General features: G+C 41.3%; 3 protein-coding genes across 3 annotated transcripts; 2 read left to right on the top strand and 1 right to left on the bottom strand.

The window, feature by feature from the left end:
- Nucleotides 1–717: 717 nt before the first annotated feature.
- LOC132253114 (uncharacterized) lies at nt 718–3,396 on the bottom strand. Its single transcript, XM_059734508.1, has 10 exons — nt 3,379–3,396; nt 3,062–3,257; nt 2,741–2,854; nt 2,585–2,685; nt 2,047–2,459; nt 1,260–1,726; nt 1,165–1,198; nt 974–1,110; nt 788–882; nt 718–726 (listed from the first exon to the last, which is right to left on the bottom strand). Exons 1-10 carry the CDS (start codon nt 3,394–3,396, stop codon nt 718–720), a joined length of 1,584 nt encoding a protein of 527 aa, XP_059590491.1.
- Nucleotides 3,397–9,318: 5,922 nt separating this feature from the next.
- On the top strand, nt 9,319–12,986 carry LOC132253113 (uncharacterized). Its single transcript, XM_059734507.1, has 4 exons — nt 9,319–9,452; nt 11,286–11,524; nt 11,604–12,056; nt 12,148–12,986. The coding sequence occupies exons 1-4, from the start codon at nt 9,319–9,321 to the stop codon at nt 12,984–12,986; spliced, it is 1,665 nt and encodes a 554-aa protein (XP_059590490.1).
- Nucleotides 12,987–13,060: 74 nt separating this feature from the next.
- LOC132253112 (uncharacterized) lies at nt 13,061–14,359 on the top strand. Its single transcript, XM_059734506.1, has one exon. The coding sequence runs from the start codon at nt 13,061–13,063 to the stop codon at nt 14,357–14,359; it is 1,299 nt and encodes a 432-aa protein (XP_059590489.1).
- Nucleotides 14,360–15,023: the final 664 nt, after the last annotated feature.

Here is a 15,023-nt window from a genome sequence, read left to right as displayed (position 1 = left end):
AAACGTTACTATCAGCGTCAACTTTATCATCACCATTTTCATTATCGTTACGGTCTCCATTACAATTACATATACCGTTGCTTGCTGTTATCGTCACCTTTACCGTGATTGTTACCGTTAGCGTTACTGTCACTGTCACTGTTACCATTACCATTACCGTTACCATCACCATAACCGTTACCATAATCGTTATCGTAACTGTTACTGTCACCATTACCGTTATCATCATAGTTACCATCATAGTTATCGTCATCATTACCATAACCGTGACCGTGACCGTTACCGGCACTGTCACCGTGACCATAACCGTTACCATTACCATTACCATCACCAAAACCATTACCGTAACCATTACCATCACCATTACCTTTATCCCTATAGTCATCGTCACCATTACCGTCATTGTCACCGTTATTGTCAGCGTCACCTTAAGCATGAGCATGACCGTTACCATCACTGTCACCGTTACAATCGTCGTTACCGTCACCGTTTCCATCACCATTTTCGTCACTGTTACCTTAACTATTTCCGTTACCATTACTGTCACCATTACTGTCACCATTACTGTTACCATTACCGTTACTATTATTGACACAATTACCCTAACCCTTACCGTTACGATCACTATCACCATTACTATTATCGTCACTGTAACCGTTATCGTTACTATTACAGTAACTGTTTCCGTTACCATTACAGTAACTATTACCGTTACCATTACAGTAACTGTTACCATCACCATTACCGTCATCGTTACCGTCACTATTACCGTTACCATTACTATTACTGTTATTGTCACCGTTACCATGACCGTTATAGTCACTGTCACCATAACCGTTACCATCACTATTAGCTTCACTGTTACCGTTACTGTCACCGTCACTGTTATTGTCACCATTTCCATCACCATTACCGTCACCGTTACTGTCACCATTACCATCACCGTTTCCATCACCATTACCATGACCATTACCATTACCATTACCATTACTATTATCGTCATTGTTACCATGATTGTTACCGTCACTATTACCGTTACTGTTACCATTACTGTTATTGTTACTATCATGATTACCGTTACCTTTACTGTTACTGTTACTGTTACTGTTACTGTCACATTATGGTAATCGTTACTGTTACTATCACTGTTATGGTTACCATTACCATACCATTACTATCACTGTTACGGTTACCATTACTGTCATTGTTATAGCTACCGTTACCGTTACTATTACTATCACCGTTACAGTTACCATTACCATTACCATTACCGTTATCGTTACCGTCATCGTAACCATTATAGTCACCTTTATCATCACTGTTACCATGACCGTCACCATTACTGTCACCGTTACCGTCACTGTCACTATCACCATTAACATTACTGTCATCGTAACCGTTACTATCACCGTCATTGTTATCGTCACCTTTACTATCACCGTAACTGTTACCTTTACCATTACTACTACCGTCACCGTTATCGTAATAGTTATCGTTACAGTTACCATTACCGCTACTGTTACTATTATTGTCACGGTTATCGTTACTGTTATTGTTACTGTTACTATCACTGTTACGGTTACCGTTACTATTACTGTTACTATCACTTTTATGATTCCCATTACCGTTATCGTTATTGTTATCGTTATCATAATCGTTACTGTTATTGTAACCATTACTTTCATTGTTACCTTCACCATTATCGTTATCATCACCATTACCGTTACTGTTACCGTCATCGTTACGGTTACCATCACCATTACTATCACTCTTACCATTACCGTTATCGTCACCATTACTATTTTCGTTACTGTTACCATTACGATTACTGTTACCATTACTGTTATCATAACCGTTACTGTCACCATTACCGTCAACGTTACCGTCACCATTACCGTGACCGTTACCGTCAACGTTACTGTCACCATTACTATCAATGTTACTGTCACCATTACTTTCACCGTTTCCATCACCATTACCGTTATCATCACCATTACTGTTACCGTTACAGTTATCGTTACCGTTACCCTTACCATTATCGTAAGCATTACTGTCACCATTACCGTCACCGTTACTGTGACAATCACTGTAATCGTCACCGTCACCATTACCATCATCGTTACCGTTACTATCACATAACCATTACCGTCATCATAACCGTTACTTTTACCGTTTCCATCACTGTTAACATCACTGTTCTCATTGTCGTCACCATTACTGTTACCGTTATCGTCACCCTTACCATCACCATTACCGATACTGTTACCGACACTGTTACTGTTATCGTAACCATTACCGTTACCGTAACCATTACCGTTATTATAACTATTACTGTCATCGTTACCGTTACCGTTACTTTTACCGATATTGTTACCGTTACCAATACTGTCACCGTTACTATCACCATCACTGTTACTATCACCGCCACTGTTACCATCATCCTCACCGTCACCGTTACTCTTACCATTACCTCTATCGTAACCATTACTGTCATCGTTACCGTCACCGTCACCGTTATCGTCACTATTGTTGTTACCATTACCGTTGTCGTTACCATTATCGTCATCGTTACCGTTACCGTTACCTTCACCGTTATTGTCACTATTACCATTACAGTTACCGTCACCGTTACTGTTACAGTTCTCGTAACCCGTATTGTCACCGTCACCTTTATCGTCACCGTTTCTGTCATCATTACCATCACCGTTACAATTATCGTTACTATTATCATAACCGTTACCGCAACTGTTACCATTAACGTCATCGTAACCATTATCGTCACTGTTATTGTGACCATTACCGTCATCGTGACCTTTACCATCACCATTACCATAACTATCTCCGTTGCCGTCACCTTTACCGTTACATCACTATTACCATTACTGTCACTGTTAACGTCACTATTATTATCACTGTTGCAATTACCGTTACTGTTATTCTCACCATTACTGTTACCATCATCGTTATCATTACCGTTATGGTTACCGTCACCGTTACAATTACCATTACCATCACCGTTACCTTAACGTACCGTTACCGTCACCGTTATCGTTACCATTACCGTCACTATGACCGTCACCGTAACCGTTACCATAACCGTTACTGTCACCATCACCATTACAATTACCATTATTGTCACTGTCACCATTACGATTGTCATTATTGTATTCATAAGCATTAAAGTGACCATTATTGTGACAGTTACCATTATTATCATTGTTACTGTAACCGTTACCGTTATCCTCATTGCCACCTGACTGTCACCATTACGGGTACCATTACTGTCATGGTCACCATTACTGTTACCATCATCATAACCGTTACCGTCACTGTTACCATCACCGTCATCTTTACCATCACCATTATCGTTTCCATTACCGTTACTGTTACCGTCATAGTTACCGTAACCGTTACTATTACCGTTACTAGTGATGATAACGGTGATAGTAACGTAACAATGATAGTAACTGTGACGGTGACGGTAACAATAATGGTGACTGTGATGGTGACAATGATGGTAACGGTGACGGTCACAGTGATGGTAACGATAATGGTGATGGTAATAGTAACGATGATGGTAACAGTGACGGTAACGGTAATGGGGACGGTCAAGGTAATGATAATGAAGACAATAACGTTCACGCTTGAAGTAATGGTAACGGTAACAATAATGGTAACGATGATATAATGGTAACAGTAACGGTAACAATGACAGTTATTATGACGGTAATGGTAACGGTAATGATAACGGTCACGGTGATGATAACGATAACGGTGACGATGACATTGACGATGACGGTAACGGTAATAGTGACAATAATGGCAACAGTGATGGTCACAGTAATGGTAACGGTAATAATAACGGTGACAGTCATGGTAATGGTGACTGTAATAGTCACTATATCGATAACAGTCATAGTAATGATGAGAGTAAGGGTAGCGGTAACGGTATCAGTGACGATGACGGTGACGGTAATGTGACGATAACGGTCATGGTCACATTAACGGTGACGGTAATGGTTACGGTTACAATAACGATAATGATGACAGTAACAATAATGATTATGGTAACAGTGACGGTAATAGTAATAGTAATGTTAAATGTAATCGTCATGGTAACGGTGACGGAAACGGTGATGGTAACAATGATGGTGATGGTGGCGATAACTGTGATGCTCATGGTAATGATGACAGTAATGATGACGGTTACGATAATGGTCATGGTACAGGTGACGGTAATGGTCACATTGACGATGACGATAACAGTGACAGTAATGGTCACATTGACAGTGATGATAATGGTGATGGTAACGATCATGGTCACAATAACGGTCACATTGACGGTGATGATAACTGTGATGATAATGGTTACGGTAACAATAACGATAACGATGATGATAACAATAACGATTACGGTAATAGTGGTGGTAATAGTAATAGTAATGGTAACGATAATAGTCATGGTAACGGTGACGGTGGTGATAACTATGATGGTCACGGTGACGGTGATGGTGATGGTAACGATGACAATTACGGTAACGGACACGGTCTAGGTAACTGATTACTACTCAAAATGTGCTATTTCATAGCTTGTAATTAACTCTTTTAAACACTTTTGAATAGTAGTTATTGCCTTTTAACCCAACTAACATATTAAGGACCTTTGCAAGCACTTCTAATCAAATTGTGTTAAGTTTTGGTGTTTTGATAGCTTTTTGATCACCAAAGCAATCCGAAGAGAAATCTGCCATGAAGCATATTCTTGATGACAGTCATGTTAGCCACTTTTGGAGTACTTCCTGAAGTCCAATTTATGCATGCTATATGTCGTTTCGAAGCTCAGGAAGTCAACAATCCAATTGGCCTTTTTCTGCGAAACTCAAAATGACCCTTAATATTCCGTTATTTTTATTTATACCGGTCATTTGAGCTGCGAAAGGGTTTCAAAAAGAGAACGCGCCATAGTTGCTGACTGTTCATCTCCTTGCCCAAGCCCGACGTCGTGCGAACCTCCGATCATCTTCTCCGGTCATCACTTCCGACCAAATTTTGGCAATCCGAAATGGCGCGAACCAGAGGAGCCAAGTCTTCCTCTCCTTCAAGCCGCAAGAGAGTCCCGCGAGGGGAGCCCGTTCCAGAACCCACCTCTGAACCTCTGCAGCAAAAAGTTGTTTCCCCTCCGACGAAGCCCGCACCGCAGAAGCCTCCGGCGAGGCGTTATCTCACCAGGTCAGGGGGTCGACCCCTGCAAAAGAGAGCCAGGGTTGAAAGCTCAGAGCTCATTGACTTAACGGAGCAGTCCCCATAACCTTCACCAGTTCCATCTCCAGGGCCATCTCCGATTCCATCTCCGGCGCCGCCAGCAGAGCCTCAACCGCCACTTCCCAAACCCTAAAATCCATCTGAAATAGCTCCTGAAGCAGTAATCAGGCAGCCGATGCTGACTCAGCCGCCAATTGAAGGGAACTTGGATTGCAGAGCTCGCCCATTCCACTCCGAGCTGTGCTTTGACACAGCCACCTTCCAATTGAGGCCGGAGCCTGCGGATTCTTTCCGCCTATTGCTTAGATATCATATGGAGCAGCTGCTGGCCCCTAGAGACTTCTTCTACCCCAGGGTAGCCATGGATTTTTATCAGTCCATGACTACCAAGCAGGTCAGAGATCCTACTTTAATCCATTTTACCATTGATGGGAGGCATGACATTTTGGGAGCTCGCGAGCAAGGCTCTGTATATTCTATATATTTATATATCTATCTCCCGTTGGATTACATGATTCCCTGAGAACAAGCTCTCGAGAGCTATATTTAAAGAAAATTACAAAACAAAATATCTGAGGTTATTCACCTCTTTTCCAAACTTAATAACTAAGGAATCCTATAATTGGTGGGTTACAAGGAGAAAATGGGGATTTAGACATCAAAAATCTGAAGCAAAATATCCAAAAGTGTCGGTCGCAACTATCGGGAAGCTTCAGGAGAACACCCGTGCACTGTGCAAAATGGCTGCGAAATTCTCGCAGCAAAAGGCTGATTTCGCAGCCGTGCAAAAATCTTCCTTCAGCTTGGAGTGATCTGCTTGCAATGGCTGTAACTCTTTCGTTTCAACTGAACTTGAACTGTTGCTTTTCACTTGACTTAGAGTATGGATTATGCTTACTAAAGTGGTTCAATTGTTGAAGCTTCTATTGAAATCAAGTTTAGTTCTTCCACTTTAAGCTATTCACACACTGTGCACAATAGGTTCCGAGTATAAGATGAAAAACTATTTCCCTCTTGACTGTTCTTCCACTTTAAGCTATTCACACACTGTGCACAATAGGTTCCGAGTATAAGATGAAAAACTATTTCCCTCTTGACTTAGGAAAATTTTAGACTTGGTACCTTTGACCTCTTTTAATAGTGTTGGGACACCTTATGAAAGGCCAATGAGCCTTTGAAATAAAGAAAGAAAAATGTTTGCTCACCTTGAAACCCGAGCAAAGTCTGAGGGGTATATGGTGAAAATCTTTAAAACCTGGTGCCCTAAGCCTTAATTGGTTGGGAGTCACCGACCTCAATGCTCGTTAGTTGCGGAATGGTTTGGCAGCAAAGTGCTTATTTCGCAGAAGATTTCCTTAGGCTGTGAAGTCTCGCAGAGCCCTGTTTTTGCTCTATTTTTGCTCCGTTTTTGCTCCAAACGACTTTCCTTCATTTCTTTTGCAATTCCTCCTGATTTTGATCATCCAAAAACCTATATTACATCAAAACAAATTAGAATTAAAGCATTGAAATCAAAATTAAAACAAGTAAAAAACAAAACCAAGTCTAGCATTTTTGTTAACCTTTAGCATTAATTTATTCTTATTTCCTTTTCTCACAGCTTTTATTCTTTTTGAAACATGTGGTTTCTCCAATCAGTATTCGAAATTGATATCACTCAGGAGGTACCACTTCCTTCCTTTAATTTCAAACACCTATATCACATTGAGGACAATGCTCAATTCGGTTGGGGGGGGGGGGGGGAGAAATGAGGAAGGAAGTATGCTAAGTTAAAGGAAGTATGCTAAGTTATTTTGGTAATGCAATTATGTTGATAAATTAGTTGTAATCTTTTACAGTCCACCCTAATCTCCATGGATTTTGAGGAAAAATTTTCAAATTAAATCAGGAGAACTTGAACTGTTGCTTTTCACTTGACTTAGAGTATGGATTATGCTTACTAAAGTGGTTCAATTGTTGAAGCAATGCCTTTAAATCACCTGGGCCAACACTTGGTAAGGCAAGTGATCTCTGTCCATGGAGATGCACTAGTTTATCTCTTGCGAGCTTTTGGGAGGTGACTTGAAGGTAGGATTTTCTAGAATAGCCAACACTTGGTAAGCTTTTGAACTCCAAAGAGACATCCATTAGTTATCTCTTGCGAGCTTTTGACGGGTAATCCAATGTTAAAGATCACCTTGAATGGCAAGTGCTAGGTGAGAGGCATGAGTCATTGCAAGGTGCATCAGTGAGAGGGATTTAGTGTTTGAACCCATTAATGGGAAGCATCTGTACAACACCGGTTGGAGAAGGAACTATATGTTAATTCTCTAATGCGAGGAAAATAAACAAGTGACCGGAACTCCCTTTTTGTATGAGGAATCTGAGCTTAGTGATCTGAAACTCCAAGAAACATTTTTCTTTGTAAGTAAAATCAGTTACTATTTTTGGTTAGTTTAAAACATTCAAACATCTTTATGTTTTCTTTTAAAGCTAACCTTGAAATGAAAAGGCACCAATTCAGCTTTGAATTAATATCAATTGTGAAGTGAAAAACCATCCCAGTGAACGATCCTAGAGCAACTAATTTATCAACATAATTGCATTACCAAAATAACTTAGCATACTTCCTTTAACTTAGCATACTTCCTTCCTCATTTCTCCCCCCCCCCCCCCCCCCCCCCCCCCCCCCCACCCCCCCCCCCCCCCCCCCCCCCCCCCCCCCCCCCCCCCCAACCGAACTGAGCATTGTCCTCAATGTGATATAGGTGTTTGAAATTAAAGGGAGGAAGTGGTACCTCCTGAGTGATATCAATTTCGAATACTGATTGGAGAAACCACATGTTTCAAAAAGAATAAAAGCTGTGAGAAAAGGAAATAAGAATAAATTAATGCTAAAGGTTAACAAAAATGCTAGACTTGTATTACTTTGAATCCATTTGAGTACAATGAAAAAGAAGGCAATACAAGCAATCCCATATATGATATCAAAATAATGGGATTTCTTGAAAGACTAAAAAAAAACGAAATACATAAAAGACATATGCAATAGATATATATAAAAATCAGATGGGTGGGTGGTGTTGGAGCTAGGCAGATGGGTTTGCCTCTTCAGTAGCTGCTTCTGGAGGGGCCTGAGCCTCTGTGGCCTGAGAGTGTGGCATTGAAGTGGTGGGAGTGGAGTGCTTAGCAGCTGAAGGCAGGTCGAAATGATGCTGGAGCTGCCTCAAGATGGTAGTGTGCTGAGCCTGGGTGGCCAACATCTGCTCTTGGCATGCTCGAATGGCTGCCATTTCCTAAGCAAGACTGCTCTGAGATGCTATGAGGGTCTGCGGTGAACGGCATAACTCTCTATATTCAGAAATGGGAATGGCCATCCTTGGTTCCGCTGAAGTGGATGGCTCAGATGAAGCTGGAGTAACTGGTGGAGCTTTGGGAATGGCAGGAGAAGCAATAGGTATATCCTCAGGTATGTGTCGTGGGGATGCTCTCCTGGCAGCTGGTATTGCAGCTAGCTGTGGCTGCCCTGGCTGCTCAACTCTATAGGCTGTCATGTTGTTCCATTTGTCGAGAGTAAATACCTCTCGGCAAATGCGCTTGCGCTCCAACTAAGGCTCTGTTGAATACCCCAGGTGCTCCAAAATCTGGCACAGCAGCCTTGGAAAGAGAAGAGGAATGACATCAGCTCTCTGCAGCTTCTTCTTATAGACCTTCTCTTTGAAATAGAGAAGGGCAGCCATAATCAGGTGGTGAGGGTGAAAGAAATATCCCTCAGAAATTTTGAATAGGGCCTCCAAAAGTACTCCTCTCCTCTGAGTCCAATGCTGGAGTGGGTAGATGTTATGACGCAGAAATGCATCAATAAGAAACATGCTTGGAGGAAGTTCCCCCCTCAACAGATGTGGACGTGTGGAGGCTCCTCTGGACAAGGTATGTACCATCTCCAGCTCAGTAGGACTAGTCCACGGAACGCGCCATAGTTGCTGACTGTTCATCTCCTTGCCTAAGCCCGATGTCGTGCGAACCTCCGATCATCTTCTCCGGTCATCACTTCCGACCAAATTTTGGCAATCCTAAATGGCGCGAACCAGAGGAGCCAAGTCTTCCTCTCCTTCAAGCCGCAAGAGAGTCCCGCGAGGGGAGCCTGTTCCAGAACCCACCTCTGAACCTCCGCAGCAAAAAGCTGTTTCCCCTCCGGCGAAGCCCGCACCGTAGAAGCCTCCGGCGAGGCGTTATCTCACCAGGTCAAGGGGTCGACCCCTGCAAAAGAGAGCCAGGGTTGAAAGCTCAGAGCCCATTGACTTAACGAAGCAGTCCCCAGAACCTTCACCAGTTAATTGTGCACAGTGTGTGAATAGCTTAAAGTGGAAGAACTAAACTTGATTTCAATAGAAGCTTCAACAATTGAACCACTTTAGTAAGCATAATCCATACTCTAAGTCAAGTGAAAAGCAACAGTTCAAGTTCTCCTGATTTAATTTGAAATTTTTTCCTCAAAATCCATGGAGATTAGAGTGGACTGTAAAAGATTACAACTAATTTATCAACATAATTGCATTACCAAAATAACTTAGCATACATCAGCATGATGTTGTAAATTATAGTAATGTTTATTTTTATTTTTCTCTCCTTCATTGCTAAGGGACTAGCAATATGTCGGTTGGGGGGAGTGATTACTACTCAAAATGTGCTATTTCATAGCTTGTAATTAACTCTTTTAAACACTTTTGAATAGTAGTTATTGCCTTTTAACCCAACTAACATATTAAGGACCTTTGCAAGCACTTCTAATCAAATTGTGTTAAGTTTTGGTGTTTTGATAGCTTTTTTATCACCAAAGCAATCCGAGATTGAGGAGAGTTATGAGGAATCTTGGGCAAAGCAATTGGAAGCTCAGAAACATGAAGAATCGAAGCTTTGAAGTCCTTTTCCATAAGCAAATCCGGAATGCAAGGAGAGGAAGCAAAGAGAAATCTACCATGAAGCATATTCTTGATGACAGTCATGTCAGCCACTTTTGGAGTACTTCCTGAAGTCCAATTTATGCATGCTATATGTCGTTTCGAAGCTCAGGAAGTCAACAATCCAATGCTTCAAACAGTGCACAATTCAGAGTTGAAACGAAAGAGTTACAGCCATTGCAAGCAGATCACTCCAAGCTGAAGGAAGATTTTTGCACAGCTGCGAAATCAGCCTTACCCATTAATGGTTTTTATCTTTTTAGTTAACTTAAAACGCCTTTAAATCACCTAGGCCAACACTTGGTAAGGCAAGTGATCTCTGTCCATGGAGATGCACTAGTTTATCTCTTGCGAGCTTTTGGGAGGTGACTTGAAGGTAGGATTTTCTAGAATAGCCAACACTTGGTAAGCTTTTGGACTCCAAGGAGACATCCATTAGTTATCTCTTGCGAGCTTTTGACGAGTAATCCAAGGTTAAAGATCACCTTGAATGGCAAGTGCTAGGTGAGAGGCATGAGCCATTGCAAGGTGCATTAGTGAGAGGGATTTAGTGTTTGAACCCATTAATGGGAAGCATCTGTACAACACCGGTTGGAGAAGGAACTATATGTTAATTCTCTAATGCGAGGAAAATAAACAAGTGACCGGAACTCCCTTTTTGTATGAGGAACCTGAGCCTAGTGATCTGAACTCCAAGAAACACTTTTCTTTGTAAGTAAAATCAGTTACTATTTTTGGTTAGTTTAAAACCAAATCTTTTTTCATTCAAACATCTTTATGTTTTCTTTTAAAGCTAACCTTGAAATGAAAAGGCACCAATTCAGCTTTGAATTAATATCATTTGCAAAGTGAAAACCCATCCCAGTGAACGATCCTAGAGCCACTATGCTATAGTAGATTTGTCTTTGCTACCCTAGTATATGGTGTAATAGGTTATAAATTTTGTTGATTACTCCCTCAATCAAGGAGCACCAGCTGGACATGAATTAGCTGAGACACCAATTGGGCATGAATCAGTAACGATGATGGTAACGATTATGGTAATGATCACGATAACGGTAACAGTTAAAATAATGGTAACAGTGACGATAACAATAAGAGAAACAATAATGGTAACGGTAACGGTGAGTGTAACAAAGATGGTAATAGTAACGGTGATTGTAATGGTGACAATAATGGTAACGATAACAATGATAATAATGGTGACCGTGATGGTAATGGTAACGATTACAATGACGGTGACGGTAACTGTGACGATGATGGTAATAGTATCGATAATGGTGAAGATAACGATGACTGTAATGGTGACGATAACGAAGACAGTAACGGTAACGGAGACGGTAACAGTAATGGTAATGGTAATGGTAATAGTGATGGTTAAGGTAATGGTGATGATAACAGTCACGGTCATGATAATGATCACAGTAACGGTGATGGTAATGGTTACGATAATAGTAACTGTAACGGTGACGGTAAAAAGAATGGTAATAGTGATGGTAACAATAACGGTAACGGTAACGGTGACGGTAATGATGACAGTAAATGTAACGATAATGGAAACGATAACGGTGATAGTAATAGTGATGGTAAAGGTAATGGTAATAGTGATGATAACAGTTACGGTTACGGTTACGGCTACTGTAACGGTTACATTGACGGTAACAGTAATGGTGAGTGTGACAGTAACGGTAATGGTAGGTGACTGTGACGGTAGCGGTTATGGTGATGGTAACGGTAACGGTGACGATAATGGTAACTGTCGGGGTAACAGTCACTTTAACGGTTATGGTTACGGTAATGATGATAGTAACAGTTGTGGTAACAGCTACAAGGACGGGGATGATAACTGTCATGGTAATAGTGACAATAACAATGACAATAACAATATTGAAGACGGTAACAGTAATGGTAACGGTAATGATAACGGTGTTGGTAATGATAACAGTGACAGTAACGATATCAGTAACGATAACTATTATCGATGACGGTAACGGTAACGGTGACGGTAATGGTAACAATAACGGGGACGTTGATAGTAATAGTGATGGTAACGGTGATAGTAACGGTAATGGTGACTATGATGATAATGGTGACGGCGACAGTGATAGTTATAGTAACAGCAACGGTAATGGTAATAATACCGATGATGGTGATGATGACGATGACTGTAATGGTAACAGTGACGATGACGGATATGGTGATGGTAACGATAATGGGGGCAGTCATGGTAATGGTAATGGTGATGATAACGTTCACGATTACAATAACGGTAACGGTAACGGTGATGGTAATGGCAACGGTCACGGTGATGATAACGGTGACGATGACGGTGACGGTGACAGTAACTGTAACAACAACGGTGAACATGACAATAATGGCAATTACGGTGATGGTCACGGTAACGGTAACAATAATGGTGACAGTGACTGTAACGGTAATGATGATTGTGACAGTAATGGTCACGATCACGGTAATGGTGACAGTAACGATGACGGTAACGGTGACGGTAATTATAACAATGACAGGGATAGTAACGGTTATGGTAACAATTACGGTGATGGTGATGATAACAGTATCAAAGATGGTAACAGTAATGGTAATGGTAACAATAACAATAACGGTGTGGGTAATGATAATGGTGACTGTAACGGTGACGATAACGCTAACGATAATGGTGACGTTGATGGTGATAGTAACGGTAATGGTAACAGTGACAATCATAGTGACGGTAACTGTAATAGGGACGGTCATGATAACGGTAATGGTGATGATGATAACGTGTGATTACGATAACGGTAACGATGTCGGTGATGGTAACGGTGACGGTAACCGTAATGGTGACGGTAACGGTAACGGTGATGATAACAGTGTTGATAACGGTAACGGTAACAGTGACGGTATTGGTAACAGTGATGGTGATGATAACGATGACGGTGATGGTGACAGTAACGGCGACGGTGACGGTGACAGTAACGGCAACGGTGACGGTGACAGTGACAGTAACGATGATTCCGGTGATGTTCACGGTAACGGTAATGATAACAATAACGGTGATGATGACTGTAACAGTAATGGTAATAGTGACGATCACGTTAATGGTGATGGTAACGGTCACAGTATCGGTAACAGTCATAGTAATGATGAGAGTAACAAACGATGATGGTAATAGTGACGATGACGGTGACAGTAATGGTTATGGTAAAAATTATAGTGACGGTGATGATAATGGTCATGGTAACGGTGATGATAACAATATCGAAGACGGTAACAGTAATGGTAATAGTGACGATAACGATAACGGTGAAGGTGACGGTGACAGTAACGATGACAGTTGTGGTGACAGTGATAGTAATGACGATTATGGTGATGGTCACGATAATGACAACGGTAACAATAACGGTGACGGTGACGATGACTATAATGGTGACGGTAACAGTGATAGTAACGGTAAAGGTGACGGTAACGGTCATTATATTGGTAATAGTCATTGTAATGATGAGAGTAACAGTAACAGTAACAGTCATTGTATCGGTAACAGTCATAGTAATTATGAGAGTAACGGTAACTATGACAGTAATAGTGACGGTGACAGTAACGATTATGGTAACAATTATAATGACGGTGATGATAACAATATCGAAGACGATAACAGTAACAGTAACGATAACAGTAATGATAACGATAACGGTGACGGTGACGGTGACAGTAACAACGACAGTTTTGGTGACAGTGATAGTAATGGCGATTACAGTGATGGTCACGGTAACAACAACGGTAACAACAACGGTAACAATAACGGTGACGGTGACGATGACTGTAATGGTGACGGTGACAGTAATAGTAACGGTAAAGGTGACGGTAACGATTATTGTATTGGTAATAGTCATTGTAATGATGAGAGTAACGGTAACGGTAACTATCATTGTATCGGTAACAGTCATAGCAATGATGAGAGTAACGGTAATGGTCACGGTCATGGTAATGTGACGATAATGGTCACTATCACATTGACGGTGATGATAACGATGACGGTATTAGTTACGGTGAATAACGGTAACGATGATGGTAACACTAACGATTACGGTAACGGTGATGGTAATAGTAATAGTAACGGTAACGGTAATAGTCACGGTAACAGTCACGATCACGATGATTGAAACGGTGATGGTGACAGTGACGGTGACGGTGAGGATGGCGATAACTATGATGGTCACTGTGACGGTGACGGTAATGATGACAGTCACGGTAACTATCAAGGTCAAGGTCACAATGACGGTAACAATAATGGTAACGGTAACAGTTAGAGTAACGGTAACGGTGATGGTAACAATAACAGAAATGATAACAGTAACAGTAACGGTGATGGTTATAGAGATGGTAATAGTAACGGTGATGGTAACGGTGATAGTAATGGTGACGGTGACAGTAATGATAATGGTGATGGTGATGGTGAAAGTTGCGGTAATGGTCCCAATGATGGTTACAATAACGGTCACGATCACGGTAACGGTAACTGTCACGATCATGGTTAGAGTGACAGTGAAGGTAACAGTGACGGTAACGGTAACGGTGATGATAACCGTTATAGTAACATTTATGGTAACGGTTATGGTAATAGTTGCGGTGACGGTAATGGTAACAATGACAATGATAGTAACGATAACAGTCACGGTCACGCTAACTATGACAATAACAGTAACGACAATTGTAACGATAGTGGTAATAACAACGATGATGATAACGGTGACGGTGACGGTGACGATGACGGTAACAGTGACGAAAACAGAGACGGTAATAGTGATAGTGACGGTAACGGTGACG

This window comes from Vitis vinifera, chromosome 18, assembly GCF_030704535.1.
Source record: "Vitis vinifera cultivar Pinot Noir 40024 chromosome 18, ASM3070453v1".
Lineage (NCBI taxonomy): Eukaryota > Viridiplantae > Streptophyta > Magnoliopsida > Vitales > Vitaceae > Vitis > Vitis vinifera.
Note: the sequence above shows the minus strand (reverse complement) of the source record. Positions and strands in the feature narration are given on the sequence as shown.